Genomic DNA, 24252 nt, shown 5'->3' on the forward strand with positions numbered 1-24252 from the left:
CGCGTTAATGAATGCCGATTGTACCCTCTCCCATTGAAGACAAAAGCCAGATGTTAATAGGTGTTGCTGGGTTTTCGTCCAGTGTTGAAGGGGTATACAACACAGGTAGCACAATAGCCCTGACACAGGTTTAATGACCATTTTAAATTACAGCTCCAGTAATAAAGCTTCAGTAATCCCATATTTTAATTACTACGTGTAATGTTGGGGGGGCGGTCAGTTGTAATGAGGAACCCAAAGAGATTTGTCATGGGAATGCAGTTCTACTCAGCTCTGTATATGCAGCATGTCATAGGCTGCTGATAGTCTTGCTTGTGCCCAGGACGAGATCATCTCCAAAAGCCCCTCCAGCAAATTATTTTTAGGGTTGACACCAGAGCTGGTGTTCCCCCTCTGTCGGCAGCCCTGCAGCCTGTTCTCACTCCCAATGCATCAAATCCAGCAGGCTGGTCAGTGACACTGTAGTCACCTCTCTAGCATCACTTCTTGAAGCAGCCCTCTAGTAGAGTAGTTTATAGGGCAAGAAGAGTCTAAGGTGGGGTTGGTTGGGGTGGTTAGATGGGTCATACACCGGACTTTCCCTCCGGAGAGAAGGAGTTCACATCCCATTTATGACCAAAACAGACGCCAGATAAGAGGGGTATGTAAAGTTTCATAGTTTGAAGTTTAAGGCCGCTGACCAAGATGCCATATTCGACAGGTTGGGATGGAGAATTTGTTGAAATATGGCAGAACTATAGCATCTTGAGCTCAGTGTTTTGCTATTTGGCCCCACAACTTTAATATTTTTGTTTGTTTAGTCTCACTTCTCTCAGCAACCTTGTTTCCTGCAGCAGGGAGTATCAGCTTTCGGAAAAACAGCTCAGATAAACCCCTTTCGTCCGAATTAGTATGCCACCTGCCCATCAGACAAAGTTGGCAACAAGCTGGGAGCCAAAGAGCCATAGATGTTCCCAAAAGACTTTATGAAGACCAAAGCAGGATGAATAATTGAATAACACGACTACAAATGAATGCTATGTTACTTTACCAGAACACCATCAATGTATACGTTGTGTTTTAAGGTATGTCACCTTTCATCTTACTCCCATCTTTTAAGTGTATCTCCTGAGATTTGCTTTTATGCACACACTGATTATGGGAAAATCTTTGCATATTATACATACATAACATAAACATCACTTAGCAGATTGTCTTGTGGCACCTTGGACCGCCCTTGGAGGACCAAATACAGTCCACCCACGTCGCAGCACATAAGTAGGGCCAGGACACCTTATCTAGGGAAATTAAGATAGTACATGATTTTCAGAGAAAGCTAATTAAAAGCTAATTAATTTCCTCTGATATCTCAACTTACCTAATTATTATTATTATTATTTTTTTCAAATATATCAGCACTTTAGGTATGCAATGGCGCTTTATAATCTTGGTCTTGGGCGATAACCGCTTCACACGGTAGCACAGCTACGCAAAAATGGGCTATGACTCAGTTTTCAAGGAAAGACACATTGCTGCTGGGTTTATTTCTTTCAAAATGGCATTGTTGAAAAATTGGTCTGCGCCAGCAATATTTAGTTTGCCTCTCTTGTGTTGGGCATTGGCAGCATAAAACTTTGAGATGTTATCTCAAAACTTAAATAAAGCCAAAAATCCGGCCCTGATGCTTTTTTTCCACTCTGGGTCTGCTGAGGCTACGTTTCACACCCAGCTGCTAATTGTGGTTGATGTTCCAAGTCATTAAAATTGTTTTCTTTTGACGGATTCTACTAAATGTTAATTGCCTCTGTTTATTCAGTTTGATTAAACCAGAATTTCCAGATAAAAAAACCCACAAATGCCAACCACGCTGAACAAACCCCCACGCACTTCAGGGTGTTCCCCATTTATAAAATGTGAATGTTTATTAAATGTTGACAAGAACATTAAAACACAGTATCAAGATTCAGCAAAACAATCTATAGTACTTCACCAAAAATAAAAGAAATAAAGGAAAAACAGAGTTAGTTCTGCGCTGGGACTGAAAGGAATGGGAGGACTGGGGGCTGGGGGAGGGACAGGAGAGAGGCGGAAAGCAGAGCAATAAAGAGGCAGGGAGTCGGGAGCTGGAAGGAGAAGGAGAGGAGGATTTAGGAGCTGTGGAGTGAGGGGGAATTGGCAGCAGAGGCTAAGGCAATTAAGGAGGTACACAGTAAGAAAGATAGAAGGTTTGGGGACCTGGGGGATCGATCGGGAGGGTGCTGATGCACTGTAATGAGCGGGATAACTGGGAATGATTAGAGCCTCTGATTTCACTCTTTTATCATCTCTTTCCGACTGAGACTTAGCAAAGCTGCAGCAGAGAGAGTGACTACAAAGGCATTCACTCAACAAAAACACAAGAGGGGCATGGCAAATAATAGTCGCCTTTACATTTAAATAACAAGGGGGCAACATAGCATCAACATATACAGTGAGCACAACGTCGTGTCGAGGTGAATAAAGATTTTTGGGAGTGGGTTCTCGGAGGGGGTTTCAGGGTACGAGCGCAGTTCAACACAGTACCAGAAGGTGGTGTCCACTCTTATGGGTTCACAATCACAATAAGTAATAGTTCATTATAATTATGTAAATCTCTCTGTTATCAACACAAATAGCAGGAGGGGGGGAGGGGGAGGCGAGTTGTACATAAGCATCACATTACTTCAAAATTTTCCACAGAGAGACGCACTCAGCCTCCTGCTCTGTCGTCTGGCTCATGCACATGGGCATGTACAAACCGAAGCATGTGCATATATGTGTACACACAGAGACACTGTAGACGCACACATGTGCACACGCACTCATACACACACACACACACACACACACACACACACACACACACACATACATATGCATACGTTGTCACACGTAGTCCGACTCCTTCTCCGTCTTCGTTTCCAGCGTATTTCAAATGAGCTAAATCCTCCGCCGCTATCAGACCTTGAACTCTGTGCCACAATAACATCAGCAAAGTATTTGTAACGTGTGTCTGTGCTTTTGATGTCGAAGAGAGGTGGCAGCGGTCCACCAAGATTTGACGTCGTAGAGCTTTATGTACACAGCCGAGGCGCCGCAGAAACGCACACGCGGCGATAGGAGATCCCTTCAAAGCACCGGTGATGACAGAAAAACTCACAGCTGCTCCAGTGTCAGAGGTATTCAGCGCAACGTCGCTCGGTGCTACACGTTAAACTCACTGTCAGCCGGGGCGACACCTTTTCAGCAAACATTCATGACTGTCTCCCAGTGCCACGGGACTTTCCAAAATGTCAGAAAAATCACATATGTCCAGCATGGCAGCTAATGTGCCAAGAGGTTTTGAAGTCTCTCTCATATTGTGCCTCCGTAGAAAGATTTATATTTGTGCTGCAGATCTGAACGGACGTGTGCTTGAGGGGTAGTCACATTCCTCCTCCACCTGTGGGGGGGCCAGTCCGTCAGGTAGAGGAAGGGGAAAAAAGTTCTGTAAATACATCTCTTCTTTATTTTTTTAAACCAGTGGAGTTTGTAAGTCCATGTGCTTGAGTACTCTTTGTGTTTTAGCATAGTAAGAAAACGGCTTCACATGCTCTAAAAGTCATACACACTGTACAATAAAATCTACAGATATCTTTTAAAGCTCTTAGTACATCCAAAGAAACTCGATGAAACTGAAAAATAGTTGATTCACCGACTTAAAAAATAAAAGGAGAGACAGGAAAATCAGAATTGCACTATTTTCTGCCCACATGTTTCCTTTGTGTTTTTTCTTCATAACATTTTTTTTTTTTTGTATTTTTATGTCATTCTTTTTTTTTTGGTTGCTTTAGGCAATTTTGTTTTTGCCATAACACATTGCAGAACTCCTACTCAGAAGAAAAATACTGTGTTTGAGAGCGTCAAATCTTATTATACAGCGACTTTCTCTCTGTTTGCATGACAAGAGAAACTGTCACACAAACAAATCCCATAATTATCACCTGGAAAAGGAGAGAAAAATGACAAACCAGAGAGGTGGGAACTGGCATTGTTGACCAAAGATGTGAAATTTCCTCAACAGGTCCAAGAGAATAAGATCAACGAGACGGGTATTCCTTGATCAATCCGTGATCCCATTGGTCCCAAATACAGGCTTTGTAATTTTCATGTTAACTAGTTAGATGAAGAGAGTGAAGGTTTGCCAGCCATGCATCATGTTTAGTCTGTCTCTGCTAAACATTGTAGTCAGTTGAGATGCTCCACTGAACTCATGACAGGAAATTGATAGTGTTACAGAACTGTGTCTGTCTCTCTCTGTCGTACACACACACACACACACACACGCACATACGCACGTACACACACACACAAAGTGCTGGGTTACCATCTGTGAGTGCTGCATCAGTTGGCCAGTACTCAGCTGGCAGGCAGATCAGACAAAGTGCCCAATATGCTCCCTAATGGCCCAAGTCAGATGAATGAGATCCTCCGTTGTCTCTTCCTTTTTTCTCATTTCTCTTTCTTCATCTTTTTTGTTTTTTTTTGCACCTCCTCTTCTTCCACTTCCTCTCGCCGGTCTCGATTTCACTCTGCTCTCCCCTCGCTCTGACTAATTCAACTCTTGTCAAATTGTTTCCTCTTTCTCTCCGTCTCTGTCTCCAACTCATTATCTTAGGGCCCCGCACTTCCTTGCCACCACCCCGCTGGGTCTCATTCACACAGATCAGGGATGTAAATGTGACATAGTGTACCACTGCGCTGTCCCTTCTCACTGGGGATGCTCTGAACTGCCCTTGCAGAGGGGGACAGGGAGGATTTTGTATCTCCTGTTCATGGTTTGTTTTTCTCTGTCTATTATATTTGGAGCAACCCACTCCGTCCACAGATTATGCAGCAATGGGCAGCGAGACTGAACCACGATCTAAGTGCCATGTCAGCACAGATGGGAGGTCAGAGTTACATGTCAGGAGGAAATCACTGGTGTGTGATTCTGCAGGGGATGGTTGGACCACCATGTCAGACTGAGTAAAGCTAGCGCAGTGGGCTGTGAGGTTCGGAGCTCTGGTATGCTGTTTTTGTGAGCTGAATGATCAAAAATAAAGGGATGATGGTTCCACTATTTTTTTTTTTTTTTTAGAAAGAGACCGAGGGGAGGATAATGGAAGCCAGCATGATACTAGTAGCTGAGGGATGGAGGAAGAGGAGCAAAAAAAGGGGGGGGGACACCAGGAGGCAAACAGCAGTCAAGTAAACTCAAAGAGGTATGTTTTAGTGAATAAACAATATCAAGACAAGTAACTCCGCCTAGCTGTCAGAAGTTGTGGTTTTGTAATGTTTCAAAAAAATTCTTCTTTTTTTCTTCTCTCTCTTTTGTCCGTCTCATTTTTTCTCCGTGTCGCGGGTCGGTCGTATCTTCATCTCGGAAAACTTCAGGGAGTACTGCCAGCCAGTCCAGGAGGACCACTCGATGCCGTCGGCGTAGGAGGTGTGCTGACCGCGCAGGTACTGGCCATTAAGGTTGGAGGTGTGGCAGTTGCGGTACCACCAGGCACCGTGGTAGAAGGAGGCGCAGTTGTTCTCCGAGTGGTCGTTATCCCTGTCTTTGGTGGTGAACTTCATCCCGTTGTGCTTCAGCAGAGAATCACCTAATGAGGAAACAGTTAAATGTGTTAGTGCGTGTATGAAAAGTAAGATACAGATGTATGTTTTTTTTTTTAACTGGTATATTTGGCATTGGACGAATGCAAGAAGCTCTTATAAATAAGAGCAGCTGGGAGATTGAAGAAAAAAAGAGCTTTTTAAGCAGCAGCTACTTTCTGAGCAACAGATTATTGCATCTCTCCGTCTTTAACGGACATATTTTCGGATCTGACACCAGAAACCAGTAATTAGACATATCCACAAGTGATTGACTTCAAAATAGCATACGACTCTTCAATTAATCACTCTATAAACCGAGGAAGATGACAGAATAAAAATAAAGCTCCACAGTCCTCCAGAGTTTTGCTTCTCGTTATCGAAAGCAGGAGGTCAGACGGATTTTAAGCCAATTTATCAAAGGTTCTGTGTTGACCTTTTTATCTTCCTATTTTTAATAACACACCCCCAATTACCAGGAGGCCTGTCAGTTAATGGACAGAAATGTTGTTGGAGGAGATGTACTTAATGAACTTTCTCCAAATGTTGATTTTATTCCTTTTCGTAGCATCAGTGTTCAACTTTCAGGTATTTTAGTAACTGGTACTGCTTTCTTACAAGACCCGTCCTACTCTGCTTGTTCGTTTTCGCATGATGGAAGCCGTGACAGCTTTGTCATCCTGGTACAACATCCTGTTTTGCGATGGCTAAGTTTAACTGATAGGCGCCTTCTTCCAGTTGGAGAAATAAAAAAAATCTGGCCCTGGTAGTCATCCTGACAACAAGATGAAGGGAAATTGGTGGAGCCTGTGACCACAGCTGAGGGCTTGTTCTCTGATATCTTCTTGTGTCCACACCTGGTAGTCTGCTGGACAACCAGAGGGAGGGACAGAGGTCCACGATGAAATCACTTTTATTAGCTAGGTAATGTGCTATTTCCTAACTGTATGGGATATTTCGTTGATGGGTTGTGTCTTTGTTTTTCTTGCAGTTGGCAGATGCAACAGATTTTGAGATGTATTTTCTGCGGTAAACATACCAACCTCTTCGGAGATTAAGTATCTCTGGGCTAGGTAGGCAGAGTGGACAGGCCAGGTGTCCACTCTGCCTACCTTCCCCAGAGACACTGGCAACAAAGAGCAGCTCCATAGGATGAGTGAACTCACGAGGTGCAGCAAAAGACCTGGAAGGAGGCCAGAGAGGTTGGGTTGTTCACCTAGAAGACTACACAGTCTTAACCAGGGCTACACTATGAGTTAACACTTTGAGTCAAGCGGAGAGAATGTGACCAGTGAAGGCAAGCAATCAGTGGTGAATAGGCCTTCATAATAAAGCTTCCCTGCAACCTGTGATTATGAATATGACAATGCTATGAGACCACTGAAGGGATGCAGTGCAGGCAGGTTGCATCACCTAACTGCCCTTAGCCTATTCCCACCATTCAATTGCAGAGCTAAGTATCCACTCTCTACATAGAGATTTCTCTCAGGCATATGCTCTACATTGATAACTGCTTTGCAAGCCACTCCCAAAGAGACTTCGTCCTCTGAGATACTGTGGCAGACCTAACGTTTCAGCAAATGGATGTTCAAAGAGCTAATAATGTTCAATAAACTCCCTATACTTCCCGTCCTTTCCTTTCTTTTCGAAAGCTGGCTGCACACTGTGACCAGAAGTGGATACAAGGAAAAAAAAGCTGAGAGGGGAATGAAAGACCGCTCACCAGCCATCAGGTGATGGCTAACAGCTCGTCAGGGCATCAAACAGCCCTTAATTGCCCAGGATGTGGCCACCAAGCTCCTTACCCTCTCACTTTGTCCTACTCTGCTCTCCATTTTACATTACCATGGTAACCAGTCGGCGGAAAGATTATCTGACTGGCACGTCTGATAGTCACGTCATGTGCTGCTCGACATTGGGAGAAAAGAGAGAGTGGGGGGAAAAAAAGTGGTAAAAGAAACGGCTCAAAGGTGTGGACAATGGGATGATGTCCAGCAGCGGAGGTAGAAAAGAGGAAAAACACGAAACAAAACAGAAGCACTTAAAGGCTCATTTGCAAGGCGCTGGATGTCACCTTGGTGGCTGCGTGGCCGACAGCCTCCTCTGATGCCCATTAGGATCCAGCTGCTCCCAGCCCAAATGAGCACCTGTCAGCTGATCAGAAAGCAGCCACAGCAAGAGCATAATACTACCACTGGTACTAATAACAGTAGCACTGCCTAGATGGAAGCCGAGGTGAGACCACGAGCATCCTGAGAGAGTTTGAGTACCCTTAATTTGACCGACTCTGCAACAGGCAGATGGGTCTAAGGTCAGGCCATGCTGAGGACAAGCCAGGATGCATTACACGACTTTTTAGCAGACATCATATCAGGGGAAAAAGCTGCTACAACACAACACATTTTACCTTCCCATCTTTTTTTTTTTTTTTTTTTCCACTCCTCTGCTCCTCTGCCTCCTCTGTCCCTTGGACACCTCTACACTCATTTTTACTTACCTCTTCCTCACTTCTGTTACCCTTCTCTTGCACCTGTCCCCTTCATTTCCTCCCTCCACCCCAGTTTTCTTCAATCCCTTCCTCCTTACTTATCTCCCCTTGCTCCATCTCTCATATCTGTCCCCATTCTCTCCGTGTTCTCGGCGCAGCGCTCCCCAAAGGTTCTCTAAATTGCTTCTTCATTTCAACGGCAGGGTTTTTGTTTACGCTGCAGGTCAAGCAGTGCAATTAATTGGCAGTAATTTAATCAAGGTGACAGGTAGCTGGCTTGGATCTGATGGTTGGGGAGCAGAGGCACAGACACTTGCAGTCCCTTTCTCTCTCTCTGTGCAGCTGTCTGCATGGTTTAACAGTGCAGTGGACACACCCACTGCACTGTAAAAATAACATACTATTACTTTCACTAGAAGGCAGCACTGGAAGTTCGCTGGAGCTTTCACCCACTGCTGTAGCTTCTGTGCTCACAATTAGGTTAAACAACAAAAAAAAGAACATCCAGAAATAGTTGTATACTTATCACTGTACAAGCACAGGAAGTCGTGCAGAAAAAGTAGTTCACTCAGCATTTATACCTGCATTGCCAGAATAGTCTCCCACGGTCAAAGGGTATCCATCATCGTCAGGGTCGACTGAGAAGAGTCCTACTCCAAAGGTACCATACTGGGCGTATGCGGTGCTATTTTCAAAGTCCTCCAGGTCGATACGCAGCTCATAGTTCCCCTGGATGGACAGCGCATGGATCTGCTTCAGCCCTGCAGGGGAAAAGAGCGAGACAAAGACCAAAACAATCCATTACAGAGTGCTGCCGTTGTTCTCAGAACACTTTAAAGCTATTTCAGCAGTCTTTCAATGCCTTACATTTTCTGGAAATGAGATGTAATACATTTTTTTCCTTCCAAAACAAGATTAGAGTTTCTTTTCAGAAGTGCAACTGCTGCTCACAGAAAAGTTTCCCATGAAGACGGAGAGACAAACTGAATCTATTGAAAAATTGGCCCAATCCCAATACACCCCCTGCTCCTACCACCTAACCCTACAACACTGTTTTGCACGATCACGCCTAGGGGTAGGGTGTCCCAGTTCTTGTTGGGATAGCGGGGTATGGCAAAGTGTTTGGGCTATAATGCCCTCCAAACATCAGTTTTTCAGAGGCATGCACTCAAAACGGAGGGTTATGAGAACCAACTGGCATTTGGATGTATTATGATCCTTTTCTTTATAACGAGCATTAAACAGTCGCTACTAGTATGATGATGTCTTGGCAAAAAACGTGACAAGACAGAAACAGACAGAGCGGGAGACTCGAATGGTGATAGGCGTGTACTGACAAAGGCTTTGGTTCAGTTGGCTTTGCACAGAAATGACCGAGTAGAAATGTCCTTCAGAGGCATACTTTTGACTTGATACTTTGCCCCCTCTGTCTGCATGCAACATGAGGGTGTCAACAATGTCTAGCAGGTCCTAACGGTGCATTATTTGCTAAATCTCACAGGAATGATCTTATTCGGAAAAACTCTCATATATTGGCCCTGACTGTTAAAGATTATCAGTTTACCTGTAATTGCTTTTAAACTGTCTCTGACACGTTTGAGTACCCTATCAAAAGAAGGTTATATGTTTTGTTATTTGGTGTAAATTAAAAAAATGAATTCCTCAAGTAAAAATTGTGGATTATATCAGGGTCTAGCAGGGCTACACACTCTTATCACCGACTGTGAATGACTTTTTCCACTGACTGATTGCTTCTTTCAGACGAGACTGTATTTATACTCCGTTAAAGTCTCATCTAGACAGTGTTCCAACACTTACAACGATACTTGACTTGATTGAAAAGTTATCAAAGAATAAAATGTTACATTTACCACCAAAGTCATCCACATCTGTGACCTCCAGATACGGTATTTTGAAGTCAAGTGTGGTCTGTATTCAGATTAGTTATCCGTGTTCTGAATTGACTTAAGCTTCATTCAGAGCGCACGGATAGAAGATGAGTGTTTGAGCTCTCACCACAGTATTATTGTGATCGCTTGCTTCAGGTCAAGTCTACGCGGAGAGAAAAACAAAACTGCTCTCACTGGGTGTATTCACTAAAACAGGGAGACAAAGGCTCGATTGGCTAATTTGATATACTGCTGGGGGAGGCATTACGAGATTTAACATGAGTCATCATGAGTGCAACCACTCTTTCACAGGAATGGGTCGATTCGTGTGGTTGTACTAAAATTGTATAGGAAAAAAATGTGTTTAGTTTCCCATGTATAAATCCTTATTAACTTTTGATTTGGTGCACATGATTAAGTGCCAGGGCCCGGCTGATTAATGCCCACAAAATGGAAGAAGAACCCTTGAAGATACATGTTATTTTACAGTCACTGTATCTGAGATAGCATTAGTTGCTTAAGGAAATAACTCATTTTACGACGCATCCTCAGTGTAAAGATAAGATCATTTTCCTGTCAAAGTTTGTTTTATACATCCTCAATTGTGGGCTTGAAGTCATTACTAGAGATAAAACTCCCTCTGTAGACCACTTTATAAATGAGAGAAACATTTGCTGTTCCCATCAAACTGTCTCAGCTTTTTCAGATTCATCGGATGCCCCGAACTGATCTTTTAATTGTTCCTCAATCCTTTAGAGAGACTGTGTAAGACAGAAAGCGCCAGAAGGGAAAAAGGGTTTCTATCCCTTCTTCCTTGCCCCCTCCTGCGTTGGAGTGATGGTGCTACCCAGGGCAACTTTATCTCTCCTGGGTTGATCAAAGGTACGAGCATAATAGTGTGTCAGGCGGAGGGGAGCAGGAGGAACTCAACCTCAACTCCTTGAACGCAAAATTGAGGGCAGGAAGACAAACAAAAGTGAACTCAGCCTCAAGAATCTGTTATCAGCTTTCCCTCCACGCTTACAAATGCACTCCATACAGTTGCAGTGTTTATTCGACAACAAAATAAGCAGCGTTTGAAAAGCGTGCACTGATGGAGCAGCTTCAAGGGCTTTATGTTAAAGGAAGAGGGTTTGGATTTCGAGCATGTAGAGAAAGCTGGAGGCTGAAGTTGTCGATTTAAGGTTCGTTTCCGTGTCTCTACTGTAACTTGACTCAGAGCGAGCTTTGAAGCAGATGAACTGCAGGAAGGAAGGTGTTTTTTCATGAACTTGAACGCTGCCACTTTACCTCCTATGGCAATCATCACCTCTGCAAATGAAACCCATTCTCCGTTTTTAAAGCTTACAAACCTCAAACTGACTTTTGTCTAATTTGAATTCCGCCGCTGTCGAGAACTGCACTCTGAGAGCGCCTCGTCTGAAGTAGAGGGCTAATTTGATGACAAACACAGCTGAAAGAACCCATTATTATTCAGAGACAGAAGCTTGCAGTCTGGGCTGAGGCACTTAGTTTGGATTTAATCTAGCCCAATGGGAGGTTGATCCCGCTCTTTTCATTTTCACAGCGGATCAGCAAATTGGAGGTGGAGAATCAGTTATTAATACATTCATAGACAGGTAACTTCATGCCTGCCAGCTTCCTGTTAATTAAATACTTAAGTATATTTACAGGAAACCAACACAAACGGAGACGCACACAAAAACGCAACACATTTTTCGAATGCAGAAATAGTTTCCTTGTCACAGCCCCTTGGAGAAAAAGTATCAATCCACACAAACACCTAAGGGAGAGCTACCCCGGAGCGATCTGACAAACTTCAAAAGAAAAGACTTAGGATGTTTTCTCTTTCAGAAGAAAAAAAAAAATAATGAAAATAAAATACGCAGATGCAACACAACTCTATTTAAAGACTCTGCGGCTCGCAACTGTATTTACATAACTTTAATTCAGTCCCTAATTAAAGCCCCAGAGAATCTCAGCAAGACTTTAATTCAGAATAATTAAAGAGGAAGACAAGTGAAATAACAACAGAGACTTCTTTGGTTAAAATCTAAATGCTCAGGTGTAACTCCCTGTTAATTAAATGCTATTGTTAGGTTATTTCAAATGGGTTCTAATACAAGGGAGAATTTTGAGGTGTTTTGCTTCAGTATTAACATGCTGATTGCTCCGTTGGGGGGAGACTCTCCTCTCTTCTCACCGATTTTACCGTTTAAGGGGAAGCTTAGCAATGAGTCAAAAAACTTCTGTCCTCCTACGCCTTTTAGATGGGAATTAGGGTGTGCTTTCTTTATTCAGACCGCTTTTATTTCTGGGCCATGAGGCACATTGTGTTTCATCGCTGTTTGTTTTGTTTGTGCAGTCTACCTTGTTTTTAACTCTGCAGGACTGTAATAGGAACCAGGCGAAGCAGGCAACTGCCTGAGGAAGCCAGACCCTCGGGGGCCCCGAAAGCATCTTTGTGAAAGTCTTTGTGACAATAGCAGAAACAGTAAGGGCCAAGGAGGTGTCCTGTATTTGATTTTCTCCATTATTGAGGTCTTGTAGAGGGGCCCCGTGTCAAATACGTAATGCCATGATCTTTCAGTATTATTATTTCAAACACGGTACAACGACGCTGCAGATGAAAACATCATTTTTTCATATTTGTATGTGTCATAGGCCAGTACTGTACTGACATTTAAAAAAAAAAGTTTATTACCAGACTTTCCAGTGGTGAGGAGATTGAGGGTTTCAACATTTGTAAGTGTGACACCACTGGATATTTTTAAGAAGACCTCGGGACAATTTCCAGCCGTGTTTGTGGCAACGAAAACAATTATTTTAAGCCACAAAGGAAATATTTGCCTTAACCTAACCAGCCATTAGCTTTTCACAACATTATACAACATTATCCCAAATGTTTCCTACAATGTTTAAACCCAGAGAAAAGCATGACTTTAACTCAAGGTAACAGTGCGTTTCATAGAGTCAGAGAGAGAGGAAGGAAGACGACAAGTGAGACTAAACATAACGTGAACAAAACTTACAACATTATGTTGGTCATCACATCAGATAGATTTTTTTTTTGCGATAGTGGTTGTTTTACAATGAAGACAACAACTCCCATGATCCTATGCTCCTTATCTATTTGGGTTGGACTCAGAAGAGGCCCACGGCTCATCGCTGTCAGGCCCCCCTAGCATAAAGTGACTGCACATTTCTCAGTGCTATCCAACGCTTCAAATGACAAATCATGAATGGGTAGCTTCTATGAAACTTCTGTCTCTAGATAAATCCATATTACACAGGCAGCCCCCATACAAGCATAATTACTCAGTGTCATCTAAAAAGAAGATAAATAATAGTGGAAAAATCAGCATCTCATTTTGAACAATCAATGTGTTTACTGATAGGGAATCTCATTTGGAGTTTGCCTGATTAACAAACGCGTCGATGGGACAAAAAAATCTTTAAGCATTCTTCGGCATTAAATCATCCATGTCATTACAGTCCACTTTACAATGTCTGCCACGGTGACGACAGAGCTCAGGGCTGGGAGGCTAAAAACCTGCAGGGTTAAAGATAGCGCGTCCACTGAAAGCCAAATATTTAAAGCTAAAAATGGTCTTCATCGTGTTCATCGTATGAATATTAACACTTCAGGTGGCAGGAAGTCAAAGAGCGTGCTCTCTCCTGCACGTGAAAAGCAGGCCGATCTTAAATTTAGAGCACATTAATACACGCGGGAGCCGACTATTGGTCCTTTCAGCTTGTAAATCTGTGAAAAACCGAGGATAAAAGTGATATATATCTGCAATTACCTCATTAAACTAGGTCACGGTAATCCATAACTCATTTTCACAGCTCTGAGGTTTGTAGGAAAGAGGACAAATTTAGCTTGTTTAGAACATGAAGACGGTAATTTGTCATTTTTTATCTTTTATTCATTCTGAGGGCATGTTGCGTTTCTCTACAACTAAAGGGAAACAAAGCTCGAGCCTCTTGACATTGATTAAACTATCACCACCAGAGATTCCTGCTTCCTTAAATGTGATTTTACAGCTAATGAGACTGACATCAATGACTTGATTAAAAATGTAGAAGACCTCTTTGAGACGTCTCTGTGATGCTGCTAAAAGGCCCCAAATATTAATGATTTATTTGCTTTTATTTGAAAAGTATGTAGCGAGGAATGTATCGGATGCTTTTAGGGGATGGGTTATGGCCCATAGTGCTCACAATCTCAGCGTAGTGCAGCACCACGGGGCATGACGGAAAAGAATAAAAAACAGATCTCCAAACCCAACAGAGAAATGATTACACTTCTCTCTGCCGCTTGTGACATTTCTCGAAGTTAATTATTCATCATGCTTTTCTCCCTCTGTTGCTGGGGGGCAGCTCCTGAGACTGTTTCAGCCGAAAAAAAGGAGAAAAAGAGCAGCGCTTCTTCGTCTCCTCCTCCTCGCTTCCTTCCACCATAACTCAAGCCCTCCCTCGTTTTGTCTCTCTTTTCTCCCTCTTGCTTAATCTTCCTGTCAAACTGTTTTACTCTACGGAGATGGAGCGCGGGGAGGAGTTAGAAGCGGGGCGGTGGGGTATTTCCATACAGCTACCAGGACACCTTGATGTGCCCTTTGCCATCAGGAGCGACTGTAGACCGGTCTGCGGGCACGCGTCTGCAGAAAAGACTTGCTTGTCGTCCGCTCATAGGGGATAGGGAAAGGCTCGCTATCGTCAACTCTCCCCTTGTCATCAAAAGATAGGAGTGCGGCGAGAAAAACAGAGACAGGTGTGCGCTGAACTCTCTGGCTTGCCGCTCCCCCTGAGACAACGGTGACATTTGGTGGGACAGAAAACGAAAGAATTTTTAAGATTAACTGTCACACCTCTGACAGGTCCGCGCCTGTTTGCAAGTTTTGCAAATTCCCATTCAAGACATTCCATCTTGCCAAGAAACTGTGTGTTATTTATCCGAAAGAGGATGGTTCGATATGTAAGATATTTTTAAAAACCCTTTAGTGGGACTTTTGATGTCGGCTAACGAGAAGGGAAAGTTTCCATACATGTTTTTTCTTTGAAGTATAAGCCCCTCGATCCCCCTCATACAAACATAAAGAACTTGGAAAGCGCCAAATCCTTTAACCCCACCCACCCACTAGTCACTTTGAATGGGTTGAACGTTCACTATAGCTGCAGATAAAATGAGATATGGCCCGTTAAGGCTGCTAACATGTTTCCAAATTCTTTCATGCCTGTGGAGGATGAGAAAAAAAGATTGTGGGGGCTGCACTTTTCATTTGCTGGCTCGGTTGCACTCGAGCACACACGTGTACCCTACATTTGACTGAACAAATGCACAAAAGGCTGATTCCACTATATTCAAAAGCATTCAAGGCTGAATATCCTTTAGCTGAATGAACATTTCAGCGGTACTATTTGTTCAGCAGCAAACACACGGGGCCGTTCCCCAGGCTGAGTCTAACTTGGGAATAATGATCTCGGGAATGTTTGTTCACTTTGCCCACAGCGCCCTCATTACTGTTCTCAGGAGTCGCTTGCTTCATCTTTTGAAGATAGATACATTTTGCGATATATTATTAATACATATTGTTTCCTTTGAATCCTTACGGGTTTCTGTACAGACAAAAAGCTCCGCCGAACCGCGTATTTCAGACCCGCAGCATTCTCACTGAATTAAAACCAGCGACTTTAATGGGAGTCGTCTCGCAGTGCCGCAGATGGAGGTGGTTCAGCATGACTGCAGGTGTGAAAATGCGCCTCTGTAGATCTGATGAATGGCGTGTAGGATGACAGCATGAAGTGGGAATTATACGACTAATCTGTGACTCTTTCATTTTGCAACCCCACCAAACACAGAGGTGTTAATACTATAATCATGAAAAGCAGAGTGACATATCTGATTCAACTTCCAAGGCTCGGGCTTCTGTTCATTATTATTTCACGGTCAAGGGTCTTATTTTAAGTGGACAGTGTGTACAGAAAAAAGCTATATGGGATCACAAAGGCAGACGGCAACTGAAAGCAAAGCTGTTTTTTTGTGGCAGTCCAGTGGAGCTGTTAAGTGACAGAGAGAGAGAGAGAGAGAGACAGTCTGAGAGGGAAAGTTATTATGGTGGAGCTCTAATGTAAGGTATAATTAAATGTTAATCCACCACGAAACACGTGTCCTCTGTGCTTTAAAAGTCTCTTTCTCCATCAGGGACAGCTCTGACTGCAGTAAAATTGCGTGGCAGAAAGTATTCAGTTGTTTTTTTATCAGCTTGATGCAACAAAATACAATTTTTTAGCATTAAGTGAGGATAAAATGAATCAGAAGGGGTTTCTCAAGTGCTAGTGATCAGAACAAGGTGCTCCCTATTGTCTCAATGCTTTATAAGATTTAAGTCTGGTAAAATATGGTCAGAATACACTTCCAAACGACTCTGAACCCCCTGAACTAGGCTCAAGATAATTCAAAAACATATATACAAAAATTCACTCATTTTAAAAAAAATGTTTTACTTGGTAGCAAACAGTTGAATTATAGCCAATAAAAATAATGATAACTTATATGTTGACATAAAAATAATGATAACTTATATGTTGACATAAAAATAGCATATTACATGTGAAAATGTGGAATTCACATGTGAACGGGTAATTTTCAGGTGATTGTTTGTGCCGGGTTTTGCCATGTTGAAAAATGCCAATTATATATATTAATAAATATAATTAAGATGTAAAAAAATGACATCACATTTTCAGATTTCAAATTTTTTATGTCAAATTTGCACGTGAAAATATTCAGTTCGCATGTGAAATTGGGATTTCTGAAATTCCCATGTGACATCTTCATAAGGGAACAGGAATTACTTTTAACCATTCTCTCATTATACAGACATATTTCTTGAATGTATATAATCTATGTGTATATATTCAACTATACTACTGGAGAACGCACCATACAAAAACATTTTTATATTTCATGCTTTGAAATGTTTTTCTACAACAATACCTAAAAACATGTTTGAATCAAAAATGCCATTGACAAAGCCTTCAGTGTAGCATAGCAGAGGTGGAGGAAGCTAGTGGAGCCAACCCTTCAGATTCAAGCAGATTTTCCAAGGTTATTTTTACTGTAGGCAAGCTTTAATTAACTACAGCCTAATTATGTATCAGAGATTCATTTTTATTGCATATTGAGTATATAGTGCTATATATATATAGTGCTTTTTTAGCACTAACTATCATGAGTTTAATGTCAGCCCACCTGTCTTTTTCTTCAGTGGAGACTTTATGTGACATTGTTATAAAACACACACAGAATACAGGTGATTTAGTGTAGTAAAAGTAGGTAGTGTAACAGTAATTTGTGACATTGCACAACGCAGATTGCATTTGCAATCTGCTTGTTAAGACGCTTTAATGAGGAGACGCAGAAAAACAATATAGCGTAACATCACAGGGGTTAAGAGGTCTGCAGAGGAAACTTTCCAGGAGGAGACGCAGGTAAAAAAAAAAAAAAAGATGACGGTCACGTAAGAGTCGTTTTAATGAGAATTTGAGAAAAACCAACAATGGTTAGTTTATGAGGAGACTGTATGTTTTCAACACGCATGGAAGCCAATAAGTGAACTATTATTGTAATTATTGAGGATAAAAAACGTAAAAGATCATGAATGAACAGAGACGTTATGTCTGTCTTCTGCCCAGGGACTGCAGACAACTGTGCCCCTGTTGTCATGGCTCTGTCATTTTGGGTTCATTGTATGTGTGTTTTCTATATTTGTTTTCCGGTCTCGTGTTGTCTTTTGCAGTTTTTTCCAGTGTTCTGTTTTCCCTCTGGTTTTCTTCTGGTCCTCACCAGTCTGCTTTCTCTCCACACCTGCTCTGCATCTCCCCCTTTAGCCCTTCCAGTGTTTTTCCTGTTCATTTCCCTCACCTGTGTTTCTCCACCTCACTCCACCCGCACCCCATCCCCTCCTTAGTTTTATCAGTTCGTCCTGTGTTCGTCCCGTTTTCTTCTCCAGTGTGTGTCACCTATGTTGTTCGCCTGAGCTTTCTTCCAGTTGTCCTCAGGTGTCTCCCTGTGGTGTGGGTTTGGTTTTTTGCTCCTCGTGGTTTTCCTGGTTTTGTACTTTGCTTTTGGTTGACCTTTTTGTGTTGCTACTTGGTTGTTTTTTTTGATAACTGGTATTTTCTCATTTTCAGCTTATCATTAAAAGCTTGTTTTTTGTTCTCTATCCTGCCTCCGCTTGGTGTTTTTTGCATTTGGGTCCTCCACTATATTTCTGTAAAAAGTTTGGGAATCAGTGCTTTAAAGCAAAGGCATACATTACTATTTCTGTGGCTTTATGTCTGAACTCATCAGCTATGCAACTTTCAGTATAAAATTCAAGTCCTGAGAGATGTTGAGATTATTCTCAGTCAGTTGAAGGTCAGAGTTGATCATGTGGGCTGTGGCTAACCATGCACTTAGAGCAGCAGTGACTCTGTGGGTGTGTATCATCCAGAAGCTGCTGTCGCACCGGTCACAGCAGACCACTCCGTGTAATATTAAGGAACTACACAAACCAAAGTCGGTTACAGTACTGCCTAATTATTCAGAATCTATAAATGTGTTAATGTTACTTCCTTTGCTCTTTGCAACCCCACAAGGTGTCTACAACTGTTACACATCTCTGCTCTTTTAAACCTGAACTGCGCTCGACTTCCTCCTGTCGCCGAATCCCTGAAATCTCTCCACCAGCTGTCACTCTGCTCTCTGTTGCACCACGTCTCCCAGCGCTCATTTGAAATGAATGAAGTACCGGTGCTTTGTCTCCTGTTGCCGCTGCCAGTATGAGCTCACAGCGAGACACGCAGGAGGCGACAAGTTTGCTCATGTTGCTCATAATGTAGCTCGAACAATTTCATCCCGTGCTTGTATGGTTTAACTACTGCTAGTGAGCTCGATTTGGAGCTACTTCCACCTCATCCTCTTCATCCTCCCCTCTTGCATTTTTATATCATGACTGTTATTAATGAGCGTGCATATTATTTTAATAGATGGGGGACAGGCAGAGGTTGGTTTAACGAGCAAAAGGCAAAGCTAATTGGCAGGTCACGATGATGTATAGCAGCGGTGAGTCTTGATTAAAAATAATGTGAATGAATTTACCAAGTTGCGTTACTGCCGCAGTCCAACCAAACATGGCAATCAGGAACACACACATCCTCAAACATTGTCTGTCTTATACAAACCTGAAGAGATATATTTTTAATTAGAGATGTGTAATAATTATGTCACTTCATCATCAGCGCCATGTTTATTTCCTTCTCATCATCTCAGTGTTTCACCGGTAGGACCCACGTGGAATTTCCTCGTGTATTCAGGTCCTGTTATGATATATTATGCATAAAATATCGTCTTTGCTGTAAGAATAATTCATGCAGACATAATTGAGCACAGAGAAGGAAGTCAAAATGTCTGCTGTGACTATGCAGTTGACAGTGATTGCTGACGGTAATAATATAGCTTATGCAGTTTGGACTCACATGCTGACAAATGCTTGAAAATCAAGAGTGAGTGCCTTTGAAGGCGCAAATGCACAATCATAGGCCAGTCATGGATAAAAAAGACACTTTGTGTGTTTTCCAGTTGGAAATATGTAGTTGGTTGTTTCTAATGATAGTATTCAAAGCGACTGATTCTGAGAAGAGAAGATAAGTTGCTTAAGCAAACTGCTTGTTTTGTGATTGTGTTTGTATCTTAGAGTCTCTTTAAATGTGTTATATTAGCTTTGATTTCTCTGAGAGCTTCACTAGTGCACCTCATCATTAGTGTCATTTTTTGAGAGCATTTCGATGAAAAGCGTGTGCGGGGTAAGTGGGCTGGATGTCATCTTATTGGTCCACTCCAGATTCTCTACAAAAGCAGCCACACGCCAAAGTCAGAAATCCTCAAATACTGCTGCTATAGTCCCAGCCAAGCCATCTGGCTTGTTTATCCCACTCTAACCGGATTCCTTTGTTAGCGGTGAGAAAGGCGGGTAAAGCACAGGTGACACAACAAATTTAAATCTCTGAAGTCAAGCTGATTTCAATGTTGGCTAACCTTTCGTGAGATGAATCTCTCTGATGCTGGATAGCTCACAATGATGTCAGTATTAGATTTCAGGTTTGCTTTCAACCACATGCCTTTGTGAATCTAAATGCTTCCAAATGCCATCCACCGGTCAAAATAAAGGAGGGGATTTTGCTCAAGTGGCAGGATTAGAGTCATAAAATCATGAGAGAGACGAATGAGAGCCAACAACCCATCACATCGGATATCATCAGAAATTAACCTTCGGGGTGGAAAGACTGAGCCAAGTGTAGTGAAGGCAGATACAGAAGGGAGAGTGGAGGAGTGAAAGAGAGGAAGGTAGACAAATGCTGAGTGAGTTGGCAGGCCTGTAAGGCTGTAATTCAGAGAGAGGAATGCATTAATATTTAGAGGTGCTCTCAGGTAAAACAAAATGAGCAGAGCAGCCCCAGCCTGACGGGAAAGACTGGCAACAGGCAGGGCATTAGGTCCACTGGGTATGCAGGAGTCACACAGACTCAAAGCTTCAAGGGTTTAGAAGAAGAAACAGTAGAAGTAGGTGATATTTGCATCAGGAAATGTCAATTTAACAAACAACCGGCCACAGCGCAGACACATAGTTAAGGATCCACACACAAGAGGTCTTCAGTTGGCCAGAATTTGATCTGAAACAGACCCCCTGGAAACATAACCTGAACCCCGTGTGCATACTTATAGTAAAGGAAAACAGGAAGGGGGGAAAAAAAATCTGAAAGCAACCCAAGAACAGCCAGAACAAATCTGAAATAATTGGAGATATTCCAAAATATGGTAGATCAAAACAGCCCAAATTGAGAGAGAAATCCAACACTGGTAACAGCATGATGGGCCATTAATTAACAAGCTGATAAAAGTAGCAATACATGTCACCACTTCAAGCTATGCAGCGAACAGCTTGGCTCTACGGATGATAAATCGGTCCTCCACTTTGGACCAGACAAAAAAATATCCCTGAATGTTTTGCCATGAAATTTTGTACAGACATCAATGATCCAATGGTTCTTGGATTTTGCTCCATGAGGTTGAAATCTGTTTTTTTTAAGGGTGTGCAGGATTTAGGGGCAGAAATGGAATAGAATAATTTATAAATATGTTTTCATTAGTGAATATCACCTGAAACCAAGAATCATTGCGTGGCCGCTGCCTTAGAATGATCCGTTTTGTATCAACAGAAAGGGGAGGGGCCTCTTCCATGCATGGACCTACAGTGACTAGCGGATACAGCGTCAGTCCGAATGCATTGGCCATTATTTCAAATTGGCTTCAAAGCCTGGTGACCTTCTTGGGGGGCTACTTCCGTGGAGTCTGTGATGTTGCACCGCTATGTTTCTACAGCAGCCCAGAAGGGACAAACCTAGAGACGGCCTTTAATATTTTTAAGCAGCTAGGGAGGATGAAGGTTGTTACAATCTGCAACCACACGGTTAGATGCCACCAAGTCCTACACAATGAAAAATTATTTTAAAAAAAACTTGCTTCCCTCAGGATAAAGTGCAACAATTTGGGCAAAACCTCGGCTTGTCATCGAGCACTATCATCAACTCCAAAACGACCAAATAAGCTGCAAAACAAATCACTTCCTCATCAGCCTCAACTGCACATTGTGTGTTGTGCTAAGGCTAATTAAATGTTTGCATCCTCACATAATGAACTGGGTATGGTCCACGGTAATCACTCCCCGGTGCCACATAGCCAAAAAAAAGTTAAGATGCATAATCACTTCCTGTTTGACAGATTCTCATTCGACCCCTTGCATTGATTACGATGCACCGCATGAACATTAGCTGATAGTGAATCCACTCGGATCCACTCTGTACTAGACATATTCATACATGGACCAGAGATCCAAGGCATTGGAAATGGACCCGTCCTGAACCAGATTAGACTAAACAGAATTTGGTACTGGGTTGGGTCCTGGTAGACATCCAGAAACCTGCAAACCTGCATCTTTAATTAGTATTCTGCCTAAATATTTGTGCAACGTTGACAGGTTTTGAATTCTTTCCATTTCATATCAGCTTGCTTGTGATTGCATATAATAATGTAATTCATGTATTGTATGTCAAGTTTCTAGGAATAATAGCTGATTGCCGTCGCGCCTGCTAATGGGGATCCTTTACAAATAAACTGTTCACTTTTAATCTGCCTTGTTGGGGTTAAGTCCTTGAGGGGTAATGAGGTAAAAGTGTCAAATGCATCAAAAGGATTGCCGAGCAGCACATCTAACCGAGAGTGAGGGAGAGAGAGAGGATGTGCTGGATGAGAAGGAAAGACACTGACAGAGACGGAAAACAGGGGGAGGGAGCCGACATGAAGCAAAGCATGATGAGCACGGAGTAGAACACTGAGACTTTGATCATGGGCACATGACACCATTAAATCTGGGCGAGGGCAGTGCGATGGTCTCGCTGAGCCACCCCCCCCCCCCCCCTCCGATTCTGGGGTAATGAGGGGTTTCGAGAGAGGGAGAGTGTCCAAAGGGGCAACACATCTTCAGACCCTCCAGCGCTGTTTGACTGTAATGAGGTTGCAGAGAGTTCAGCGCAAATTAAGCACCGGGCATCATTAGAATTGTATGATTTTTTTTTTTTTCAAATGTCATGACACTTCTACTTCAAATATAAATATGGTCAACAGAAAGGTGGTTTTCTTTTTCTTCTGACTGTTCAGTCTACTGAAAGTATCCACAAATGCTGAGTGATGGAAAAAATGAGGCTGAAACAAAAACTTATTCTAAAACAGTGCTACAGGTTCACGAATGTTTTCCAAGACTGAGCTCAAGAATTGAAAAAGGAGAAAAAATTCCTAGCTGCTGAAAGAGGTGGCTACCCTCACAAACAGAGTAATGTAGCCCTGGAGTGTCAGACATATCTTTAATTCAGTGAGAGAAACCATGCTTTCACAGTCAGCTTTGCCTCACCCCTTATTTAGACTCTTATCCACAATGCAGGGAACGCCATCCCTCAAGAAATGTGCGCTTGCTTTAGTTCAGAGGAGGCGAGGCAGCGTTAGAAAATATGAATTGTTAAACTATACGTCGTCTGACCGGGCGTAAACAATGTGCTTAAAATGCGTTGTGTGTACTTTGTTTGAAAGCCCTTAAGAAAACTCAGAAAAAATCAATTATTACATGAAACAAAATACACGAGAGAGAGGCTGTGTCCCTGCCACTTTCATTAGGAGATCTGCTCAATCATTCTCAAATCAAATTTCACCTCTCATTCCTTTATGACAAGATTCTGCTCATAAATTTTTACAACTTCTGAGAAAACTCATCCCTCTTCTGAAAGACACTTTTCCGCAGCACGATTTCCAAACCAGACTTTGGTTCCAGCACAAGTAGAGAGGTGGAGGGAATATACCTGTAGGCTGGTGATGAGAGGCATCAAATAAAGTACCTGGGCCTTGTGGAGAGGGCTATGAATTGCTCTGGTCCTCATACATATCGAAATTACTGGCGGAATTGCTGCAAATTGCAGCTATCTCCACTCCAGCAGTGCAATCTAGTGCAGATGGAGTGTCTGCCAGGGTACGGCCACACCAATCAGAGACAGCATACCCTCCTGAAGGAAGCAAAGGCAGAGCTGGAGGCTGAGGCATCATTGTGTCAGCGTTGAGCCTGATTGGCAAGACCTCAGCTGGTTTGGCTGGCTGGCTGACTGGATCCCTGGACAGGCAGCATCAGTGTGTCGGACTGACTGAAGACGAAATCACGCTCTTGAATAATTGATTGGATATGAATGCACTATTGGAGGAGCTTTAACTGAAAACACTTACATGTGCTCTAAATAATAGATTGCAGGGGATTCAGGTCCTGGGAGATATTGTAGTTTATTTTTCTCTTTGTCATGCGGGATATGGTATCATATCGTATATTCCTGTATTTCCTGACAGCTGGGTTCCGCTCTCATAATCATCTCCCCTGGTATGTTTTGATTTGCACTTTAATCAACATATTAAGCGTGTACTGTATAATGCACAGGAACACATGTACTCACACTTGAAATGCCATACACTGTACTGTAGTAGTAAGAGTTTAATAAGGTGTCCTTGTAGATTACATTTCTCAAGTTTTTGCTCAGAGATGCAGCTAAAGCGGAAAAGAGTGCATACACTTGTGGTCACATACGAGATACACTCATGCATATTTGAAAATTTGTATTAAATAT

The 24252-nt window shown here is 42.5% G+C and overlaps 1 protein-coding gene across 3 annotated transcripts in view; it reads right to left on the reverse strand.

The window, feature by feature from the left end:
• Positions 1-3863: 3863 nt before the first annotated feature.
• fibcd1b (fibrinogen C domain containing 1b) overlaps positions 3864-24252 on the reverse strand; it is a 114546-nt gene continuing 94157 nt past the window's right edge. For all 3 annotated transcript variants that reach the window (XM_073477376.1, XM_073477375.1, XM_073477374.1), the window contains 2 exons: positions 8686-8865; positions 3864-5624 (listed from right to left, as the gene is read on the reverse strand). In XM_073477376.1, coding sequence (XP_073333477.1) covers positions 5359-5624; positions 8686-8865 — 446 coding nt within the window. In that variant the 3' untranslated portion in view covers positions 3864-5358. The remainder of the gene's footprint in view (positions 5625-8685; positions 8866-24252) is intronic.

This window comes from Pagrus major, chromosome 12 (genome assembly GCF_040436345.1).
Source record: "Pagrus major chromosome 12, Pma_NU_1.0".
NCBI lineage: Eukaryota > Metazoa > Chordata > Actinopteri > Spariformes > Sparidae > Pagrus > Pagrus major.